Here is a 23,945-nt window from a genome sequence, read left to right as displayed (position 1 = left end):
TTCAGAGAAATCATTTCCTTCTTTCATCAGCGGTGTGTGAAACTGAGAGGATTGTACTTCAAGTTAGGCGAGTGGATTCGGCTGAAGACTTTGGCAGTTCTCCCCCCTTTTTACTTCTTTGCACTTATGCAAACATATCATTGGGAAAGTCCACTCTAAATATTTCTAGAGAAGAGAAGGGAAAGAACTGGAATAAAGAAACTGATCTTCTTTCGTGGCTGTTTCATCAGGGTGTCTGTTAATTCCTGACTGAGGTGGAAAGAACTCTCTACAGACCACTGTTGGTGGTTTGGGTCCTCATTTGACCACTTGGTGGTGGTATAGTCTCACAGTGAAATGGGGGCCTTTTCAGTAAAGTCCTGAAAATGCCACCAAAATATATTCCCCTAAAAATTCCCAGCAACTCCAACCCTTAACACTTGAAACTTCAGAGAGACTACATAAAAAGCAAACGGCTCTGTTTTTTGTTTGAGATGCTCTCGAGCTGTCAAGGCTGTGATGCTACACAGAAAGAGCTCCATTTGGCAAACATGAGTGTGCACACTATGTACAAATAGCACTTGCCCCAAACAAACAGCCCCACTGCTAAATGCTGAGGGTAGTCGATGGATACTCGGGACGTGAGGAATAAGGGAAAGAGACAGAAAATAGTTCTTTGACTGGGTGCCTGGGTGGACAGATGGCACCTGGGTGAAAAGTGCCAGCTTTTAGTTGACTGACTATGCTTGGAGAATGTTCTTTGGGGATTGCCAACCATCTGACTTTAAGGGCATTTAAACTGATGGTGAGAAATGAATCAATGTTTATTCATCCGTACTGGTAGCATCAGTGAAGAGTGCGGCTATATCGTAGTTGATTATGTTGCAAATGGCATTCAGGAGATGGCAACAGGGGAACCATAGTGATATTCTGTCATCTCCTCGTCTCCACAGATGTTTTATGCCCGTTAAGCCCTTTATTTTCAGTGATGAAGAAGTGCTGGGTAAACACGCACAGGCATGCTACTACTGCGTGAACCTCCGCTGACTACTGTTATAAAAGTGGACTGTTTTCTTGTTTGTCAGCCAAAAAGAAATTGAGTATTTTTTTTAAAAAAAAAGTCTAAAACTCATATCTGCTAGCTACCATTTCAGATCTAGGCCTCTGTGTCAGTAAAATGTCCATAGTTTCAAGACACTAAAATGGCTGTCATTGCTGTCAAGAAAAAGTGAATTTGCAATAAGTGAAGTGATGGAGATGCTGAAGGGAGGGTGGCGGTGAAACAGCGATGACCTACAGTAGATCCAAAACTGGGCTCAGAGAAAGACTGAGATTGGTGTGCAGGTGAGCTTGGCAGGGCTGGGGTTGAGTGAGGAGGTGGGTGGGACACACCTCAGTCTTGTGTTCAGAGTCGAGTCTGGGCTTCTGGGATGTAGATCTCGATGCTGTCTGCGCTCTCTGTCGCTGAGTTCTGCCTGAAGGAGGTAGTACGCTTGGTCTGCAGCAGCCTCCTCCTCGTTTCTGTCCTCTGACGGTCCCCGAGGTCCAGGGACTTCTCCCTGATGGGTAGGGTATGTCCACCAATGCGAGGCACCACCAGGCCCCCCGACCCACCTCCGGCGCCCCCATCCCCGACACTATCGGCCCTGAGGCTGCCACTCACCCCTCCTGCTGGCTTCTTTGGTAAGGGAGGAGGAAGCTTCTTATCCTCCTAGCCCGGCAATGGTGATCCATTTTCATACATATAAGATGAAAACGGACAGTGGATTTATCGTGTCGGATGGTGAAAAAAATGGTTTTGTATGGTTGTACAAAAGGGATCCCATGCAAAAAAAGATGGAGATATTGGAAGGAGCAAACAGAATGACAAACCAAAGAGCAAAATCACCAACAAAAGGGTAAAATTCAAGTACGGAACAATCACGGACCGAGACATGAAATGACAAATAACCATAATTGACAAAAAAAAGAATCACCAGCATGCATCAGGTGAATTAAAGGAAATGAAATGGGAGAAAGAAGAAGAAAAAAGGTAAACAAAGGTAATGTATAAAGAAAAAGAAGAAAAGAGAAACAATTGTTAGTTGTTATCAAGAATAATGTAGTTGATCAGTGAGTAGCCTAACCTTTATAGACCATAAGGTATAAGACAAGTACTTTCTTCTGTCTGACCAGCTGCAATAAATGCAAAAAAACTGATATGCATTTTTAAGACTCCACCATGTGGTGAGCAGCTCAGCTCAGCTCAGTTCCTCTTGCTGTTTTGTATTTTCACAGCGTGCAAAGTCGTGGCGGGCACGGCCATCTGCGCTACTCTTCTGCACATTGCCATCTTAGCTCTGGGGGAGTGCTGTAGGGAAAGCATGGCTGTTTGGACCCCTGGGCCTCTCACCTTCTTTTCAGGTGGGAGCCTCCAACCAGAGTCCTTGAGCCTCTGGAGGTCCTGAAACTTCACCCTGACATCCTCTATGTTGAGCTGGAGCAGGTCCCAGAAGCCTGCCAGGTCCTGAGAGGTGGGCTGCGGGTATGCTGATGGGTCCTGGGGGGGGGGAGACAGGACATAACATATGATGGGTGACAAAGCGATATACAGTACAAGGATTTGTGAAAGAGAGACTGACAACAAACTTACACGGGACCTTTTTTCGTTTTTGCAACAGTGTTTTTGCGGTCAGGCAAATTTAGCCTTTAGCGACAGTGAATCTCAGCAAAACCATGCACCCTATGTAATGTGTGTTGTCATGCTTTTTGCATGCCATCACACACACTCACCACACTTTGTTGACAGAGGCGGAAGAACTGCTGGACTTTCTGAGACATGAGCATCTGGGCACTGCCAACTGCGTTTCGTATCAGCTCGAGAACTAGAGAGGAAAGAGCACACAAGTAGTTTTAGAAATGCAAGAGTCATTCATTGTTTATCCTTTTCTCCCTTTCGATTCTCCTCCCAAACTCACTCTCCTCTGGCAGTTCATTCTCCTCTGCCTCTCTCTCCATGTTCTGGCACCAGCCCTCCATCCTCTCCACCTCTGTCTGCAGGAGGCGTAAGAAGAACTCTCCGTCTCTCATGCAGGGCGAGGCTCGGCCCGAGTCGGGCAGGCTCCGGGGGCCCTCCAGGGACGGCGTCCCCGCCCATGCTCTCTCAGATGTGATGGGCAGAGGGGAGTGGGAACGTGGAGGCAGGTGTGGGTGCTGGTGGGGCCGTGGGTCCGCTGGGCAGGCCTCAGTGGTATAGCCACTCTGGAGAAAATCCTGGGTTAACAGAGGAAACAACTGTTGGACACATGGTATTTGGACCATTATTAATTGATCAATGCATCGTCATGAACGGGTTCGTATGATATCGTACGAAAACGTACAACAACAACAACAACAATTGGTATGATATCTTACGAAATTACAGTGAGTGCCGGCCAGTCACGTGACGACTGGTCACACTACAGTTAAGTTTAGCGGTCTTTACAGTGGAATTTAGCTGACAGAAGGTTACTGTGAGCCGGGTAGAGTGCACCGGGAGGTCCTGGTCGTTTTAACGGCCGTTGCAGTTACGTTTAGCTGACAAAAGGTGACTGTCATGTGATGACGACAGTTAAGTTTGAGTACCAAAGTGAGTTCAGATTAGAAAAAAGATTGTGGTTTGGGTTAAAACACCGCCCCTAGAAGTAGTCCCTGGGACACAAACACGTGTTTCATGGGTGAAAATCTTGTGTTTTCCCCTTAACTTCTTCAGGGTTTTATGACCCACCCATCCTTCGGGCTCTTATACATCAGCAGTCATTGTGCTGCATACAGTAATACATATGTGGAATACATACTAATTCCAGTGCATTATTTTTCATAACTATACGTATGAATGGTTCATGAGAACAGCCTGAATTGGCACAACTCATCCTCATGTCTATGTCTAGTGGCAATTCATCTCACCATAAGGTATCTGCTGATCTTCTTCTAATACCTACATCCACATCAACAAGGAACCACTGACGGAATTACTAAGGAATAATAAGATACAGTACAACAGTATTTGCCCAGCGTATCACAGCAGACTTACCTCTCTGTAGGCCCATTGTCCCTGTGTGTGGACGGTGCGGTGGCAATCTGCGAACTGGCTAGCTGACTCCGGCTCTGACGAGTGCCTTTGGAAGGAACAGCCGAACTGGAGACTCTTGTCCTGCGTTGGCACGGCGATGCTGAGCCCGGGGAAGCCCTCGGGGTCCAGGTCGGCCTGCACGCTTGCGGTCACGCTGTTGGAGCGCTTGAAACGAGCCCGCCTGCAACACAGGGAGTCACAGCAGGCCCAGGGCCATCCAGTCACACACACAGTATCGCACGCAAAAGCATTACTCAAGTCAGTTTTTTCCTTCTAATGATTGCACATTCCTATTGGAGCATGATATCCATGCGGTCACTGCAGTCGCTACTACTCACTCGGGTTTTGATAAGCCCTGCTAAATCCTCTGACATATGACGCACCCGTGTGTGCAAATGTCATATCAGTGGACTCAGCGATGACTGTTTACACTATTACAAGTTTAGACCCCACCTCCCCTCATCCTTCTTTGCTGTCTCATGAGGTGTGAGGTGTGACTCAGATTTTCCGTTCTCGCACTTCTGTTTCCCCCCCCGACGTCACCCTGTCCTCCTCTATGGTTGCAGGAGGTGGGGGACATTGTTAACAGGTGCATGATCACACACTGCTTGGGGGCTCGGGAGTATGCGATGTTGCGAGTTCTTGCATGCACGCGTGTGAATCTGACCCGTAAGCGATGCTGGATATAATTAGGAGAAGGGCTGCATTGTGTGTGAAAGTCATGTCGAGTGTATGATTTCCAGTAGTCATGGTTACAGTCGAAAAAACAAGACATTCTTGGAACAAAGTGTTACTAAGTTCAAGCTGTGATGTCTGATGAAATGTTAAATGAAATAATAGGATCTAGCCTAGAAATCAACCATAGGTGGCTGCACTGTTGGACGCCCAGGAGATGGAAGGCAAATTAAATATTACAATTATTCACATAAATTACTGTGCAAAGATGGAAAGCTCTTGATGAAGCCACATATTTTGTGGCAAAGGAAAGTTTGCGAGATTGTGTCTATAATTAGGGCAAGTTAAATGTCAGGCAAAATAAACACACTTCAAGTTGGTAAGAGGTTTCAAAGATAAATACTTGTTCCCTGCTTTGATTTCTAGTTGTGTTTCCATTACCTTTTGTCATCTTCCACTTGGACTCCTATAGAGTGGACCTCTGTAAGAGCTTTGCCCTCTGCGTCCGAATCTGACAGAGTCTCTGAGCTGTCCACCTGGAACAGAAGAAGCCACAGAGCACCACAGTCAGAGCACAGAGGTTTTTGCTGACCCTAAAGACACGGTACACAACTGGAATTGAAAGAATAGTTAGACATTTGGATTCCTTATTCTTCATCATTCGTTATTGGGGCTTAGATGAGAAGATCGACACCACTCATCATGGAGAGTGGTATCAATCTTCTCATCTAACTCTTGGCAAGAAAGTAAATAACTGGATTCCCCAAATGTCAAACTGTTTCTTCAACGTGTACCTTGTGTAATTGGGATTGTACTTTGATTAGTGCTGAAATGATTAGTGAGTGAATTGATCAAATTTAGTACTTTGGTATCACAAATCAAGCAGTTTGAAGACTCATTTGTATCTGTTTTCTGACATTTGTAGACTAAAAAGATTACATGACTATACTGGTTAGTTGCAGCCCAATTTTGTCCTTTCTCACCTGTACAGCTATGGATGGCCTCCACTTTCTCCCACCACGCCCTTCGTCCTGCCCCCCAGCTTTACACAGCACTATGCTGTTCTGAGGCAGAGAGACTGATTTCCCCAGGCTGCCCCCGACCCTGCCGTCCCTCTCCCTGGCCGGCCTTGGTGGCCCTTCCAGCAGACTGTCAGCCGAGCTGCTGTGTTTGGCCCTCACTCCAAATCCCGGACCCACTCCGTAGGGCACCAGCTCCCGCGAGCCCCTGACCCCATCAAGGCTCTCTGCCGAGTTACTGTGCTGCTGGAAACGTCCAGGGCCTGTGGCGGTGTAGTAGCCTCCTCTGGAGGAGCGACCCGAGGGGCCGTCAGAGCTGCCAAGGTCCACGGAGTTGCTGTGCTGCTTGGGGCGCCCGGGACCTGCGCTTGAGGCCAACTGTCCGCTGCTCTGGAAGTAGGCATCCTGGGTGGACTCGGTGCTGCTCTGGGCTCGCACCGAGAGTGAAGACTTGGACATGCGAGGTGGAAGTGGGGGAGGAGCACCTTTACGATAAGGAAAGACTGAAGTATCAGAAGAGCGGGAGAAAGGAAGACAGAGGCATAGTGGGCTGTTAGAAAATGGGTACTATATCAACAGGGGGGATACTTACAAAAGGGACAGACTGAAAGGAGAAGGTGAAAGGAATGTCAAAAAATGAAAAGAGGGAGATTTGTTGACATAAAAGGGGGTAAACCAATAAAGAGAGAAAGAGAGAAAACAACAAAAATCATTAAATAATAATGCCAATGCAAGATGTGACAGAGAGAGTCATAAACGCAACTCAAAATCTCTATTACTTTTCACCCAAAAATCAGCTATTATTAATTTTTAGTGACAGGTATGGAGCGATGTGGTGGAGAAAGACAGACATGACAGATGTGACAAAAGAAAACCTCTTCGCTTGAGCCAACTTGCTAACTCTGCTTCTTAGGAAGGTAAAGCAATTTCCTGAGAGAGGTATTAAAATGAGAAGAGCAGATTCTGTCTCTTCCTCCTCCCTCACAGCTTCGTACAAACGTACGTATATGCACGCATGCGCACCTTTTATTTTCAGTGAATAAAGGATCACACTTTAATGCATTTCTTTCTAAGCATCTTCGACACCAACCAGCTTGTCACAGTTTACAAAGATCCTGAGCACGAAGCTCTAAGCTCCAATATGGGAGCATGCATGTATGTGGGTGTATGTGTCTGTGTACTGCACATGTGTGTTTGGTAGTTGATGTATTTGATGATACAGAGTGGGAAGGCAAAAGAGTGAGACGACACCAGGAAGAGACATACTAAAGACAGATAGACAGAGAGAAAGCAGCAGCTGGAGACGCTGAGCTATCATCATAATGAGCCCGAGAAACCTGCGATCACACTGGGGAGGGTGATGGGATAGATGAGATACAGAAATGACAGAACAAAGAGCATGCACAATAACATACACACAAGTCTATGCATATAGCATGCACGCATATACACAGACACAAGGAAAGTGCTGCAGAATGATTAGGTGAAAACGTGAGATCACAGAGATTGAAGGAATGGAGAAGAAAAATGGTTAAACATTAAAAATGGATTCACATATTGCACGCAGCTGTGCAATGTGTGAGTGTTTGCGTGTGAGTGCATAAACTTGCTCTTTTTATTTTATTTTTTTATTTTTATTTTTTTTATAGAGGGAAGCAGACACAAGCTGTCATAAAATTCCAATTCCTTCTTACACTGGCTGTCCTACTGTGTCCCCCACCAGGTTGCCACCACATCAAAAAACAACCACACATTCTTCTAACACACACCACAGACTTGTATTTATTGGTACGCCACACCACACACATGCACACACTCACCGGCCCCAGCCTTGATGCTTCCCTGGGGGCCCGACATGGAGAAGACAGAGAGGCAGTCGTCGTCCTGGGAACAGCCGGCCTGGATGGCGCGGACGTAGCTGTGGCTGCGAGTGCGGAAAACACCTGGAAGGTCCAAGGCCTCAACGGCTTGAGACTCCACTTCGCCGAACATGGTCTCACACACCGCCTCGAACTGACGGTTTAAGGTATCTCCCAGCTGAAGGACGAGAGGGAACATGAGAGAGACATATTGCTATAGTCAACTTCAACTTAAATCCCCCCCCCCAAAAAAAACCCTTCACAAATACATATTTTCACACAAATAAACCACATTGTGCGTTACCTGTGAGCTGGTCAGAGAGCGGGTGTAACTACGAGAGCGAGTTTGGGTTTTGGGTGTAGTTCGGCTGTTGGGGTAGGAGTCTGTACACTGCTTACACGAGTACCTAAATTAAACAAATAATACACATAATCAGCATTAATGATGACTGTAACAACCACAGTGTATAACGACAGATTAATATAATCGGGCTGTAAAATCTTCAGCTGTGATATTTTAGCCCAAAACTCACTGCAGCAACACACATTCAGGTAACCACGAATATCGAAGAAAATTTCACTGAGTCATTCATTCATTCATTCAACCTTTATTTATACTCGAGAAATCATTAAGGGGCCCTGAATTACAATGACATTGAGACAAATTACAAAGACGAAAACAAAACAAGACACAGAAAAGAAGCTACACCATGAGAAAATTAGAAAGACGCTTGTTTCTGAATTGGGGAAAACTCCAGTGCATCAAATTAGTACTACTATTTGTTCATGTTATTTGAAATAATTCTTTTTCGTTTTCATGTTGGTTATTCAGAAGTGCAGATAATTCTGTCAAATGACAAAGCCCAAGTTGTCGAGGAGCCTATATGAAGTTATCCACTACTGTATACACGATGAGGACATGAATGCTACTTTCCTATTTCTTTTTTAATACAGCTAAATGAACTGTGCTGATGTGATAAAAGGTTGGATTTGTTATTGTTTGTACTAGTGTTGGGCAATAATTCTGTAGCAGTCTCTCATTCTTTGGTACGTGCTGTCATTTCCCTTTTTATATAGTTTATATTTTCTCAATATTTTAGCTGAATGTCCTTGAGTTGATTAGAGGCTTATTCAGACCACCGGGTGCAGGGTGCAGGGTGTAGGGAGTGGGGACTGGCTCCTAAATAAGAATTGAGAGCAGCTTTGTGCATTTCCCCTCTTGGCCAATCAGGGTGTGACAATGCCTTTCTATAGGGCTTGAGAAAGGGGGGGAAATTGCACACCTGGGGCTCCTTGACTTAATGCAGACCTTATTTTAGCAGATATGTCAGCCAGAAACTCTGGTCTTTAGGTATTTTTGAGACTTCTTTGCTTTTCTGATAGTGGGTGGTTTTGAGCATTCTGAAACCTAGCTTGAGCATTCGTGCAAGAGTTTTTGGTTGCCTAACAATAACCGAAAGCCTGCAGCAGGCTTTTTGTTGTTGATTGGTTTATTTTCATTGAAACCCCTTTTATACACCTTTCCTTATTATCAAAGAGACATTTGTCAATTATTGAAGAGTCATTTTTTTCATTGGGAAGGCACTTGTGAGATGTATTTCTCCAAGTAAATATTTTTTGTATCCTGCGGTTGGGAACTGGTTCTCAGGCTTCTTCCCAATCCACTGGAATCCGTACCGCCACAATTCAATATTATCACTTATTGTTTCTACATATCATATTGTGATCAAATCCTCATCCTAAAATACTGCAGTTCCGGACGATCAGGAATATCTTAAAGAGGCACTCCGCTAACGTTGCACAATGTAACTCAGCCTGTGAAAGCAGTTATATAATATCCTCTGACTGTGGGGGGAGCTTCCTAAAGTCTGAGATAATAACCCTGATGATGTCATCAGGGTTATCTCATCTTAAAGACTACAGATGTGTGGTTTGCATTACACACTGAATGTGTACAGTTTGCAAGACACATTTACAAAGCAGGGAGGGTTGAGACAAATTACAAAAACAAAACAGAAAAGAAGTGACACCATCCTAAGAAAAATAAAAAGACACAAACTTTCTGTGTATGTATGTATGTATGTGTATCTATCTATCTATCTATCTCTTTTCTTTCAATAAGAATGATAAATCTTTCGTTTGTCCTGCCCTATCAGGTGCAACAGAGCTAAAAAAAGAGGCTCAGTAAGCTGTTAATCAGTCTATACACACCCACACAGTCCTGGAAAGAGAGCTAATCAGCCAGATAAACTCAAAACACCCGTGTGGGTTGTCAGGGCCAGACGTGTGGTTTGCATTACACACTCAATGTGTTTTCAAGACAGATTTACAAAGCAGGGAGGATTGAATAAAAAATGCTGTTGAGTTGCTTTATGGGATACATAGGATCCAGTGCTTTTAAAGTCCCTGAACTTTATAGAAGTGCAATACTAAATCACTGGAGTGTCACCTTTTTAAGAACCTAAAAATGTATATTCCTGGGTTTTTGTGTTAAAATTCAGGTTTTCTTCTCTAATAAAACCCAATGTAAAGATTTTAATTAAAGTGGCAAATGGTATGTATTTGATTTGTTTTGTAATGTACTGTTACACTTTTTTGTCCATACAGTCTACCCTTGTTTGAACCCATGGGCCTTTACACCATAAATGAAAGGATATTAAAGACATAGAATGTCCTTCCATGATAAAATGTCAGCTTTCGAATGGAGCAAACAGTTAGTAATCTAACTACAGCTACCTGAACATGATAAAGGCCAGAAAGTGGCAATCTGGAGTGGGTATTAACAATATTTTGCAGAGAGCAGCATGAGTAGCTGGAGGGCCTTTCACCATTTATATAAACACCCCATTTGTGACATTTGACCTTTGATCCATGCTGATGGATCGTCTAAAGGCCTCCCTCTGGGCGATCAGGGCGGACTTAGGCGAGGCTTTTGGGCTGGTGTCGGAGTCAGCACTGTCATCATCACCCATGGCCTTGATGTAGCTGCCGCTCCGCATACGACGGCATGGAATCTCCCCTCCGATGTCTGTTGCACCCCCACCGCCATATCCACCTCCCCAGTCTTCTGAAGGGACCTGAGGCACAATCACATTCACACGACCATTTGCATAGTCATAGATTAGAATAAAAAAAGACAGGAGGATTATTCTGCAACTGCAACATACAGTGAGTATGTAAGTGTACAACCATGTAGAGTATATACGTGGTCAAACGGTTTGAATAAGATTTTCTGTAAATGGATTAAACACTGTTAAAATGGATTACAAGTAAGTAGGCATTCTTCTTCTACACCAACTGTTAAGGGAAAAGCAATTGATCACAGTGTGAATACATTTAGTTTTGAGATATTGAAGATGTCACCGCACTTGGCAGTGACTTCCCAATATCTGTTAATAAAAGTCAAAAGACTTTTCAAAGCGGAAATACATTTCATCAGTGAAAAATATTTCACACTTTAGACAGAAGGAGAGTGATTAATCAGACAAACAGTCATGGCACACGTGCACCCAGTCAACACATCCACACATAATAGCTTAAGCATGCTCATGCATACGATAAACACACACACACACACACACACACACACACACACACACGTACACAGGAAATGATGTTTGAGAAAGTGAGGAAGAGACAAGGGACTTACAGAAAGAGAGAAACTCTGACAGCTGGAGAAACACTGACACAGAGAAGCAGAAACAGCGTAAGCCGACAGACCAAAGAAACCAATGCACAAAAAGGCGAGTAGACAAGCCAGAGTGGACAGACAGACAAAATGTAGGCAGACAGACAGGAAATGTGGCAGAGAGAGAAAGACAGACAGATGTACAGGGTGGCAAAACAAGAACCAGAGAAGCTAAATGACAGACTTTGGCAGAAAGAGAGCGGGAAGACGGATGAAGGCAGATGAATGAGAGTCTGGTATTAACTGGTATCAGAAATAATGAAGCAACACCAAATTGATGTGGTCTTGGGTTTTCTGGTTTTGCTTTGGCGTTTCTAATATTTTAGAAGAAGGCAAACAGTATGAACAGCTGACAAGACAGCGTATGAAGTAGAGGGTGGGCCCTGATGAGAAAGAGATTATGATGTGTTGTCACACAGACAACGAGCAACGTGTGGTCAAAAAATATGGCTTTTTTTTATCATTTAAATCATTTTTTAAGTCTGTAAATTGTGTGCAATGTTTAATTTAAATCGCAGGCTAGCTCATTCACTGTTTATTCGATATATTTGGATCGGATCGCGTTCTTACCTAATATGACTCAGACTCTATTGCACTCGGAAGCGAACTGAGACCCCTGTTTTCTAGTGGACCAGAGTTTTGTTTGTTTGGTCCGCACAAAAGTTTGAATGTTCGAATGAGCTTTCACATCATCCCCAAACGAACCGGACTATTCCACAAAGGTTTGGTTAAAATGGACCAAATATCTCAGATGTGAAAGCACCCTAGAAGGCTGTTTTCTTGCTATGAGTTACAAAATCAGACCTTTAGGGGGGCTAAGCCCCTAATGAGAATGTGACACGAATACAGACAGGTTCGTAAACTCAAACTTGAAGTACTAAAATTGATTTTATTTTATTTTTTTTTATTATTATTATAATGTTTAGGGGGGCTGAGATGAAATTTAGGGGTGCTTGAGCCTCACTAAAAAGGGTCTAAAATCACCACTTGATGAGTTATGCCTTTCACATTACACACATTCATTTGATCCATTGTGAATATAAAACAAAATACTGACAGAGCAGCTTTAATTGGCATCCCAGCAGATGTGAATACCGATCAACCTTGTGCAGATAATTCTATTATTGTGGAGGACCACTCAGTGTGATATGTAAGTGTGTGTGTACCATTTGATCCCACTTTTTTTCCCAGTATGATGAAAGCTGTACACCATCTAACAGGAGGTACTGTAACAGTAGCTGCTTGTGCAGAAAGACCCCTCAATCTTTCAGTTTTTGCAAATGCTGTGAGGTATGCAGTCTCACACAAGCATGATGTGACCAAATAAAAACACACACACACACACACACACACACACACACACACACACACACACACAGTCAAGGCCCCAGGGTTTGGCATCTAGCTGAGTGTGTGTTTTTAAGGTCATCACTTAAAAGATGATTCAGCCTAATCTCCCGATCCCCCTGGCCTTCTACTATCTCTCTCATTTTCTCATCCTGCTCTTTCTCTCCTCCTCTCGCTTTGCCCGTTGGCTACCATCACCTCCTTTATCTCTTCTCTAACCCTGAGCTTGCTTTGCTATCTCTGCATCCCTCTACCTTGCTCCCCCCCCCGTCTATCTTTGTCTCTCTCTCCCTCGCTGTTTCTGTCTTCATTTCACTCCCGCTCCATATTCTGCTTTTTATCATTCCTTATCTATCAGACACAGGCCGAGGGGAAGGGAGAGGCTTAGGGAATGGAGAACGCCGGGTTCTGATGCCGCACCTTGTGATTGGCGATGACACCATGGGAGAAAACCTTGCACATGTCCCTTTTGACTCTGACCACAGTAATTCAGACTTGTGAAGATTCACTCATTTTTTTTTTTCCCCACTTCGAGCTGCTTCACTTTGTTTTTGCTTTTGTGCGACAAATTTGAGCGATGACCCAGTATGGACATGTATGTTCACGTTACAAAATGCCAGTTGGTAGCTTGGCAGTGTGACTACTTTGTCTCCCTCTGACTTAAAGGAGCAGTCGTGGGATATTGAAACTGATTTAAAATGTACTGTATTTGCACTGCATTCGTTATGTTTCTGTTCAGAAGAATCACTGTTCTCTACTTCTGAGATTTTGCTAGAGACTATTATATCCATCACTTTGTGATGACTCATGTTTGCGATGGAAACAAGTTGGTACTAATTTTGGGTTGTGAGACTAAGAAACCTGGTGATAATATTTTACTTCAATCTCTTATGCCCTTATCCAGTTTCTTATCCAGTTGGGGTTGGATAATTTTAACTTAGCAATGACATATCATTGGTATATGTTGATATGGTGGAAAAAATAGTAGATAAGGAGCAACACTGGAATTAATTTGGAGTCGTGTTTCTGGCCACCTGATGAATGTAAGTCCAATATTCACTCTGTTCTTTGTTGCACCACAGCAATACCTGTGTGTTGTCCCTCAGGTGTTGTAGCAACATCTGGCTCTTTAGCTGCTAAATTCTCCACTATGTTCATCAGCTAGCCACTAACTGTGGAGGGCAGGTAGCATACAGTTGGTTTTTAGAATGTTTTTTTTTGTTTTTTTTGGAACAGTGAAGTTGTGGGCTATAAAACCAAAACATGAAATATGCTATACAGCTCTGTAGAGATGAGAGCAACTGCAGATTTGCGTGATAATCTCCGTGGTTTCATCACCACGATTGACCGCTTACAAGTAGACATGTGATCCATTGTTAGTGTAGAAATATTTACAGCCGCTTTAAAGCCAGTTGTTGAATGCATGATGTCTACTTTACATCTGCAGTTTTCAATTTTGCTTTCAGAGAACAAGGAGCTGTTGCTTCAATAAGGCACATGTGCCGTGCTGCTGTTTGTCCTGAGGTCTGGTACCGGTGGAGTAGACCTGAGCAGCTCTATATCTTCAGCTCCAGCTGTCTGCTCTCAAGCCCTGGATCAATCTCGCTGACTAAGCGCAGCACAGGATTCACTCCACACACTGTCTCCACCCCTGCAAGTGACGCCTAGAGATATGAGAAAAGCTGCTGTGAGGTTCATTTCGTGTCCTGAGGTGTGAATGTGATGGTAGCCTAAGGCACAGAGGCAAATTGTGTGGTGTTTGTCCTTTGAAAACACTAACACTAACAAGCCTGCTCTCTCTGTCTCTCCTGTCAGCAGACCTCAGCTGTGTCTAAAGGATAAGAGTTGGAAAAACACCAGGGACTCCTGTGGCTACCTGCTGTTTCCGTAGAAACACTGTGGCACATCTACCTCAGCACAGCTGGAGGTGTGTGTGTGTGTGTGTGTGTGTGTGTGTGTGTTTGTGTTTGAGTGTGCTCTTTCAGCTGACTTTGTAGGTACGCTGTAACAGACATTAGCTTTTCATTTCACGGAATCTATTCATACAAAATGAGAAAAAGGGCAAAGGGAAAATTGCATGTGTTGGATTCAGAGATCAATCGTGGCAACTGGAACTAAATCACAGTTCATGGGGTCTCTTAAGTGGACATTTAACCCTTTAAATCCTAGGATATTTTTGCTCAGTTTTCTCGTTTCACATCATATTTTTTTACACTAAGAAAGTTTTATGCACTTTAAAATGTTTGTTTTTAGCCTGTGTGTGACAAAATGAACAGATAGACAAGAGTGTCAGTGTCCCAGGAACATATAACTTATATCTCTTAAAATGTATTTAGAATGTACATTTATTTTCATGCATTTTCTCACTTTCTTCTTTCAATTTGGGATTAAAACATTTTCAAGTTTTTGGCACTACGGTTCCCACCATGCTTTGAGTAATGCAAACAGGAAGTGTTAGGTTGTCAGTCAGCTGTTGGCTACAAATGAGCCCCATTTCTAGCCTAGATTTCTTTACATTTAGGCAAATCTGCACCATGAAGTCTAGACCCCTAGACAAACTATCAAATGTATTCATTTTGAAACTGAAGAAATAGTCAAAATTTGACGATTAACATGGGTGATCTAAAGTTATGAGAGCACTGTTTTAACAGGTCTTTGGTGTTTTTTGCCCCCAACGTCTCCTCCCAGGCAGCGCGGCAATGGTTATGTTTAGGGTTAAGGTTAGGGTTAGCTGCCTGGAAGGCGCCGTTGGCGGCAAAAAACACCATCGAGCGTTTTAACATGAGTTATGAATGTTAATCCTTAACGGACATCTCTGGAAAGAGTAGCACACACTCCCAAGTTTGATTTAAGTTATGACGCAGAGAAGGAGGTGTGAAATGTTTCATGAAAAATGGAGCTGGAGCTAAGGGTTCACCTGCATGGGACATAAGACAGGTCAGCATTGAGCAGCAAACAAAGTCACCCATATATTATATTCCCAATGTACAACACACAAATAATAATTGGTTGACGTGCAAGCGTACACACACCTGCAGGTAGTGGAAGGTCCTTTCCTTCAGCTTACTCTCCAGGGGCACAAGGGCTTTCTCGTAGCCTCCTCCCCTGGCGGAAGGGTACACCTCTCTGGCCTGACTCACTGTCATGGCTGACCAGGTGCTCCTCTTCAGGGAGTGGCCGTGGTGCCCGTGGTGTCCCCCTCCCTCACTCCCGGCCAGAGCCATTGTGGTGCAGGCCATGCACTCCCCTGGTCCTGGCCCACCAACACCACCACCCGCACCCCCACCCCCACCCGCACCCCCTCCACCACTACGCTCCTTGGGCCTCTTCATGGTGAGCTCCTGGATGGCTGCATCCAGGCTCTCGTGTCCGCTGGGATACCCCCGTCTGCCCCCACTGACCAGGAAGCTGCTGTCGCTGTCCAGGTTGTCGTCAGAGCTCCACCAGCCTGCCGTCCTGCTGCGGTGGCGTCTGCCCGACTCGTGCCGCGAGTCTCCGCTCTTGCTTCGCTCTCGAGACTTGCTCCTCCTGGTAGAGCGAGGCTGGTGACCTGAATAGTGGCCTCCGCCGTCCTCCCCTCCACTCCTGTGGCCTCCTCCTCTCTCGCCACGGTAGTCCCCGCCTCCTCTCGTGCCATTGTACTCCCGTTTGGTCGGTGCCTCCAGGGAATGGGACTTGGCAAAGAGGCGCTGCACAGAGTTGACCAGGTGGCGGATACGCGAGGGGCTCTCGCTGCGTGGCTCAGCACCCCCACTAGTGGTGCGCTGGTACTGCAGTGTGTGGAAGCCATCAGGATGAAAGGGCACCTGCTTCTCAAACTGGTCTATCAGGTTCGGGGGAATGCGGTGCATCTTCCCACCGTGGCCTGAGGACAGGCACTCTTCGCAAGAGTCAAACGACTGGAGAGGTGGGTGCTGGTTGGGGTGGGAGCGGGGGAAGGTTCCCCCTCCAGAGTGGCTATGGGAGTGGGAGTGGGAATGGTGCCTCTCCAGCGCCAGGGCCTCAGCCGGACCTCCTGGAGGGTAATAGTGGCCATCGCTGTGACCTTGGTAGTATTCTCTGGCTGGGCCGTCACAGGCCTCAGGCGTGCAGTGGCAGGGGCCTCCTCCGCCACCACCGGAGGAATGCTGGGACATACTACGGCTGACATGGTACCCTTTCACAGGCGCCGGGGCGTGGTGGGCCGTCCGGGCCGAAAGGGGGCGCTGTGGGCGTGACAGGGCTGCACCGGTCTCACCTGGAGGCACAGAAAGAGTAACAATCGTATAACAAAATTGTATCCGGGGAAACGGGTGAACACATTATCAAATAATTGAATCAAGGGTTCAGTCTTGCAATCAGTAATATTTTACTGTCTCATTACCCAGAATAACTGTGAGATGATGAGTAGGTGTCGCTGATCACTTCAGTGACTCTCCTGTTACCTCAATAGCTGCTGAGATTTCAAGCTTTCTAAACAGGAGAAATAATATACACTTAAGTCTGTATTGTGTGAAAACAGTGGTATAATCCTTTAATAATATGATTCTGAGCGCGTACAGGTATAAATACAGTAACTTATGATTGATATCTGCACTGTATGTGTCTGTGAGACACAAAGGTGGGAGGTGCAGTTTAGGTGTAATTCATGGTATGACTTACAAATGAATCACAACAAAAATAAATGGATTTTGTAGATTGATGTCCAGATTGTTTTCTCTCTTTTATCAAGTGGCCTGTTAAATTGAAAGTGAAAATGTTTGGATTAACATTTTTATTGATGTTGCGCTTCATTTTTTACCCAACCAAAGGCAAACAATAAGCAATAGTGAGCATTCATCCCGCAGCTTTCTTCCCCTCATTCATAAGGCTGCTGGGCTGATAAATCAAGAATATTAGCCTCTCTTTCTTTCTCATAATGTCTCTTCAGTTTCTGCCTGGCTCTCCCATTTAGCACATCTCGCTCCTCTTATATTCATCAGCCCATGCGCTCCTTGTTGTCCGTGTCTTTTTCCTCCATCCATGCCCACAGGGAGTCTGGGGGCATTCACATGATTTACAGCTGATTATCGTTTATCGATCACCTGCATCCTAATGCAGGGGAGATAGAGAGCGGCGGCAAGCATCCAAGCAAATTCACAAACCTCTGTGCTATCAGTTACAGAGTGAATTCACTGTGTGAGCACCAGCTGAACTATAACACCATTTACAATGTGAAGGTACAAGGCAGAAACCAACCCTGCCGTTGCTTTGAAAAAACAAAGTGCACAAGAGGATGGGCTCTTCTCCACAAAACAAATGCAGGGAATGAAATCAATACACCTTTCCAAGCTGCAGTAACAATGTGGCACAATCCAAACCTTATCACCCACACATTCTGCTTGTTCTAAGTAAAAGTAAACAGAAGAAAACAGCCTATCTTTGTATTGCCTTTCTATTCAGCACATGGATATCAACTGAGATTCCAAATGTGGTAATCATGTATTTTATTGGACTGGCATTAATTGCTGCTGCAGTAATCTCATCCTCTATTAACCATGTTCCCAACTAACTATATAATGAATTAAGGGCATGCAACCTGCTTATAATGCACACAAGCATTTCCTGCCATTTCAAGATTTGATTAAACTGAGATGAAATTACTCAATGGAGCCGCTCAGCTGGATGGGTTTCACTGAGCTCCTGTGAGTCTATTTGCGCTCGTGTTTGTCGGTCTTCACACAGAGATGAGAGATAGGGGACAGATGCTGGGATAATCATGAAATAGAGCGTGGCCTGTTTGCCTTGATTGGCTGAATGAGAGCTGCCACCCATGCTCACCCACATTCAGCCGTGTCATTGGTGTAGCCGTGACAACGGGCCACTCGAAGTCAGCATCCCACCGTGGACAGATTTTTGACAGCTGTGGCACCTGGCTGGATGGGACCGCTTTTTCTTTGCAGGCTAGGACTCACTTAATTTAGAAGCGCACTACAGTTGACAGTGTGTCTCCTAGCAACACCAAATGTCAGTCAACCACTGTCATAGGAAAAGCCCACCCAGACGCCTGAAGTTTAGATACAGTGTCCATAAATATGCCTGAGTTTTATTCTTTTTTGTGTCATCATAGTTTATATTTCCTTGCACGAAAAGTGAGGACATTTCCACTTTCAGTTTGACTTTAAAATTCTTAGAAATATAATAAATGTGTGTGTATATATATATATATATATATATATATATATATATATATATATATATATATATATATATATATATATCAAATAATCTGGTGAGATGGATATTTTTTGCAGTGTGTCATACTTGCATGTGTGTGTCCCTGTTTATGAATAGACAGCAAAGTGAGCCGCGCTGCTCTGCCTGGAGGAGTAAATTAAACCATGTTCTGTTTATTATGAAGTCTTTGGCTTTGGAGCAGGCTGCTGGCTAGGAGCTGTCAGTCACAGTGACACCCAAGCACACATGCCCCAACGTGCGGTTGCGCTCGCGCACATTAAAAAAAGACACCCATGTGCAGACAGACAACTAAAAAGATATAGAGAGGTAGAAAAGACACAGCTGAACGTTGGCTGTCTCTTTCCTTTCTTTCCTTCCCTCGATCCATCTCTCCACATGTCTCCCTCTCCTCTCCGTCTCTCCTCCTGACCTACTTCTATCCATCCTCCAGTCATGTCTCTCCCTCCCTACGCTCTCCTTTCTTTTTTTCCTTCTTTTTTACTTGTCAGTCCGTGTGGCTCTCTGCCTGTCAGCACTTCTCTGTGTGGAGTTAATAACAAAGTTTGTTTCCATGCTTCATCACTTGGCCTCTACTGATCTATCTGTCATCCACTGGTGTTCTCTCTGCTCCATTTCTTGTTAGATAATTAAAGTGTTACAGTATTATGTACACGCGTTTTATACACCAAATAATAGAAGATTCTTATGTTTTTGTGTGTACGTTTTCAGGGATCTCTTCAAATCTGAACGTACTGCCACTATTTGATACTTACTTCCTTCCCTTTTTGCACTCTCCCTTTTTTTTCTTTTTCTATATTTCAATTCCTCTTTGGACAACTCTCTTCCCCACTCCTCTCTGTGCAGGCAGGAATATTGTGCAGCTGCTCAGTAGGGAGTTGGAGCTGTACAACATGCTGTCGTTGTTTAACACTGCTTGGCATCAACCTGATTGTTACAGAGGCTTCAGTCTGGAGCTGCTTCTTTTTAAATATTTATGTGATCATGGCAGCTGCTCTGACCCACTTCGCCAACAGCTGAGTCTGCCCTCTCTCTGCCATCTCTGTGAGTTGTGGGTCAAAGTGTGTTTCACGTCCGTGAGATCCTGTAAATTCAACAACTGAAATACCATAATGATAAACGCATTTTGATATATTTTTCCTCACTTATAGGAAATGTTCTTGTGTCTGGAGTCTGGGTCAATGTGTAATTTACTTGAGTCAATGTTGGCACGTATGCCGAGAGGAAGCTGCACATTCCTCTCGCTCATCTGATCAACATTTACTGTATATGTGCTTATGGGATGTTTGAGAAATGCTTTTAATTACTTGTGTGTAGTCTTTCTGCTCACACAGGTTTTCTGTAGGGGGACTTTAATTCCCTGACATGCCGGACAAAAATAATAATAATAATAATGATAATAAAAGCAAAACAAGAATAACAAAGTGAACCATAAACATATACCAATATACAAATGATCATAAAAAACATAAATAAATTTGACATGTCCCGAAAGGAGTAACAAGAAGTATACACTTATATGGTCCTACCTCTTCTCCATAACAATTAACGCAAGATTTATCATGTATACGACTTACAAACAACCATTCAATCAAATATAACTGAAAACAATTAACTCACATTCATCCCACCAATCCTTATCATCCCTATACATCTTAAAAAAATGTTTTTGTGCATCTACAGTATTTGAATTGATTTATATGTGGACTTTGTTTATTAGAACCATTCCACAAATTCACCCCATAAGTTGAAATAAACATACTCTTCATAGTCTACATCACAACCCCTCTCTCTGTCTAAGAACAGTTTTGTATGTTCTTTTTAAGAGGAACATTTTCTGCTGTAATGTTAGTCAGTTCCAAAGAAGGGAATGTTTGCTTGTTTGTATGTTTTGATATGCCTTTTGAGAGGGTACATTTACATTTGTTCTTTGTCAAAGTACAATTGAGTACTATTCAGCTCCAAATTAGGGGAGATTGATGCCACCTGGGTCAAATTGGCACTAATCCCAGAGATCCTCCCTGATTGGCCACAGGCAACAGGGTATAAAAGGGTTTGGAAGACAGCAAACTGGTTGGCTTGTTGTTTTTTCACTCTCCAGGAACATTGAGGAAGGCCAGTGTTTTGTGTACTGTTAAGCTTTTTTTTTTTCTCACCCTAACTGAACAAACCTAATGACATTTTTTTTTTTCCTTTTTCTTTTTGTGGCCGGTGAATACATTTTTTAAATCTGGGAAATCAATGCCTGTATGCTTGTCCCTTCTTCCCACTCAGTACAACAAATGCCATTACAGATTTTGGTGGACAGAAACACCTTCATATGATTGGAAGTGACTAGTCAGCTGATTGCCGCACAGCTGTAAACAAGCCAGTGATCGTAAAGCATCAATGAACCAGCGGATGGTAAAAGGTGTCCCTTCCAGAGAATGAAAATCTATTGTAAAATATTGAGACTGTCCTCCCCCTAAAAACGTTTGTTCAAGCAGCAATTACGACTCATATTTCCGTTTAGCGTGTAGTGGTGGTACCCTCTAGTGGCCGTAGTAATTATAACAGGAGCAAAGCGGGAAATGAGATGATGAATAAGAGCAGAAATGATTCTGCGTAAGGAGCTTGGTTGGGGTGGTGGCTGGGTCACAAACAAATTTCAGGAACAGGAATTTCACCCAGGAGACTGGGGTTCGTGTTCCGTTTGGAAATACAAGTAAATTGCAAGTTTTTTTTGTTTTTGTCATGAAACAAACAGAACAAAGGTAACTACGTCATTATCACTACGTCTTTTTTTAAACATAACCAAGTAGTTTTTGTGCCTAAGCCTAACCAAACTGTGATTGTTTCACAATGTTAATGGTGTGTTTGAAACCGCGACCATTACGTTCTCTGGTTTAAATATGAGGACAGAAAACGCCCCTGTGGGTCTTATTTCCTGCCCCCGCTAGGGGCACTAATTCATGAAATGCTCCGGTGGGTCGTATTACAGGGTAGGAATTAACAATCCATATCTCGTATGGTTTGGAGGACTTGTTGAAAATATTTCATGTATATGCTATGTCAAAACTATTTCAACCAGGAGAGACGTCGTTGCAAATATGCAAAAGGTTTATTTGTTATATATGCACAATATGAAATGTACAGAGTCTTTGGAGATTAGACTCCATCGCTATTTAAATAATTTAAGGGGTAGAGAAGCCATGAGTAGGCATATCCCCAGATGGAGTCTAGACACTGGTGGTGGTGAAGGGAATACCCCTCTCATGTCTCAAGCTCAACGCCAGGCCAATGCAAAAACGTCAAATAAACTGAACGGGTCCCATGGACCCGAAAGACAACACAAGGGTTAAGTTTGTCTTTGGCGTATCACCAATACGTTTCTAATCAGTCTACCTACATTAGTTGGGTCAGACAAACCAACAGGATTTTCACCCAGGAAGTTGCTGTATGTTGTTAACTCTAACCCTTGGTCAGTGGCTCTTAGTGTCAGATACCTACGCGAAAATCACCTATTAGCGTCTGAACATAAATAAATACTACATGTCCGGAAAGGAGTAAAAAAAAAAAAAGTATACACTTATATGGTCCTACCTCTTCTCCATAACAATTAACACAATATTTATCATGTATACGACTTGCAAACAACCATTCAATCAGATATAACAATTAACTCACATTCATCCCACCAATCCTTCCTCATCCCTATAGATCTTAAAACATTTTTTCGTGCATCTACAGTATTTGAATTGATTTATACACTCACCTAAAGGATTATTAGGAACACCTGTTAAATTTCTCTAATTACATTATCTAATCAACCAATCACATGGCAGAATGGGAAAGAAAGGTGATCTAACATCCAGTATGCGGCAGTCCTCTGGGTGAAAATGCCTTGTTGATGCTAGAGGTCAGAGGAGAATGGGCCAAGTGATTCAAGCTGATAGAAGATCAACGTTGACTCAAATAACCACTCATTACAACCGAGGTATGCAGCAAAGCATTTGTGAAGCCACAACACGCACAACCTTGAGGTGGGTGGGCTACACCAGCAGAAGACCCCACCGGGTACCACTCATCTCCACTAAAAATAGGAAAATGAGGCTACAATTTGCACGAGCTCACCAAAATTGGACAGTTGAAGACTGGAAAATTTTAGCCTGGTCTGATGAGTCTCGGTTTCTGTTGAGACATTCAGATGGTAGAGTCAGAATCTGGCTTAAACAGAATGAGAACATGGATCCGTCATGCCTTGTTACCACTGGGCAGGCTGGTGGTGGTGGTAGTGTAATGGTGTGGGGGATGCTATCCTATCAATATGGGCCAACATTTCTAAAAAATGCTTCCAGCACCTTGTTGAATCAATGCCACAAAGAATTAAGGCAGTTCTGAAGGCGAAAGGGGGTCAAACACGATATTAGTATGGTGTTCCTAATAATCCTTTAAGTGAGTGTATGTGGACATTCCAGAAATTCACCCCACAAGTTGAAATACACATAGTGATACAAATTTTACTCCGAAAGTCTGTATAGGACTCACCAGGCAGAGTAGTAGCTCGACCGCTGCGCTGTAAGGTGACGTAGTATTAAGAGCGACAACTGTAGCGAGTAGTATAAGAGACCTAAAAATCGCGTAAGGAGGTCGGTTGTGGTGGTGGATTGGTCAAACGACACAGGACTTTCACCCGGGAGACAAGTGTCCGTGTCCCGTTTTTTTCCCCGCGTGTCACTTAAACGTTAATTTTTTAACCCCACCCATGAAACAACACAGGACTTTCACGCGGGAGACCAGGCTTTGTGTCCCATTCTTGTTCCATGTGTCAATGAAACGTACATTTTGTAACCACCCACGATCTTTTCCTAAACCTACCTGTCTCGTTCTTGTCCCGCGTGTCACTTAAACGTTAATTTTCTAACCCCACCCACAATCTTTCTGTAATCCTAAGTGGTTTTACCCTGCATGTTGAAAAATGACCCTGACCCAAAGCGCCAATAAAAAGTGACGCCATGAGTCCCGACCAAGCCCGTCGAAAAATGACCAAGCATTGTTTTTTGACATGCTGGGAGTGAGAATGTGTTGGTGACGTA

The 23,945-nt window shown here is 43.8% G+C and overlaps 1 protein-coding gene across 1 annotated transcript in view; it reads right to left on the bottom strand.

Moving 5' to 3' along the window:
• Positions 1-1,949: 1,949 nt before the first annotated feature.
• Positions 1,950-23,945, bottom strand: part of dlgap3 (discs, large (Drosophila) homolog-associated protein 3) — a 65,525-nt gene continuing 43,529 nt past the window's right edge. The window contains exons 3-12 of the mRNA XM_078268216.1: positions 15,690-16,894; positions 10,485-10,699; positions 7,927-8,029; positions 7,584-7,800; positions 5,728-6,266; positions 5,186-5,280; positions 4,031-4,250; positions 2,937-3,231; positions 2,752-2,843; positions 1,950-2,518 (exon numbers count right to left, since the gene is read on the bottom strand). Coding sequence (XP_078124342.1) covers positions 2,225-2,518; positions 2,752-2,843; positions 2,937-3,231; positions 4,031-4,250; positions 5,186-5,280; positions 5,728-6,266; positions 7,584-7,800; positions 7,927-8,029; positions 10,485-10,699; positions 15,690-16,793 — 3,174 coding nt within the window. The 5' untranslated portion in view covers positions 16,794-16,894 and the 3' untranslated portion in view covers positions 1,950-2,224. The remainder of the gene's footprint in view (positions 2,519-2,751; positions 2,844-2,936; positions 3,232-4,030; positions 4,251-5,185; positions 5,281-5,727; positions 6,267-7,583; positions 7,801-7,926; positions 8,030-10,484; positions 10,700-15,689; positions 16,895-23,945) is intronic.

The sequence above is a fragment of the Sander vitreus genome, chromosome 14 (genome assembly GCF_031162955.1).
Source record: "Sander vitreus isolate 19-12246 chromosome 14, sanVit1, whole genome shotgun sequence".
Classification (NCBI taxonomy): Eukaryota; Metazoa; Chordata; class Actinopteri; order Perciformes; family Percidae; genus Sander; species Sander vitreus.
Note: the sequence above shows the minus strand (reverse complement) of the source record. Positions and strands in the feature narration are given on the sequence as shown.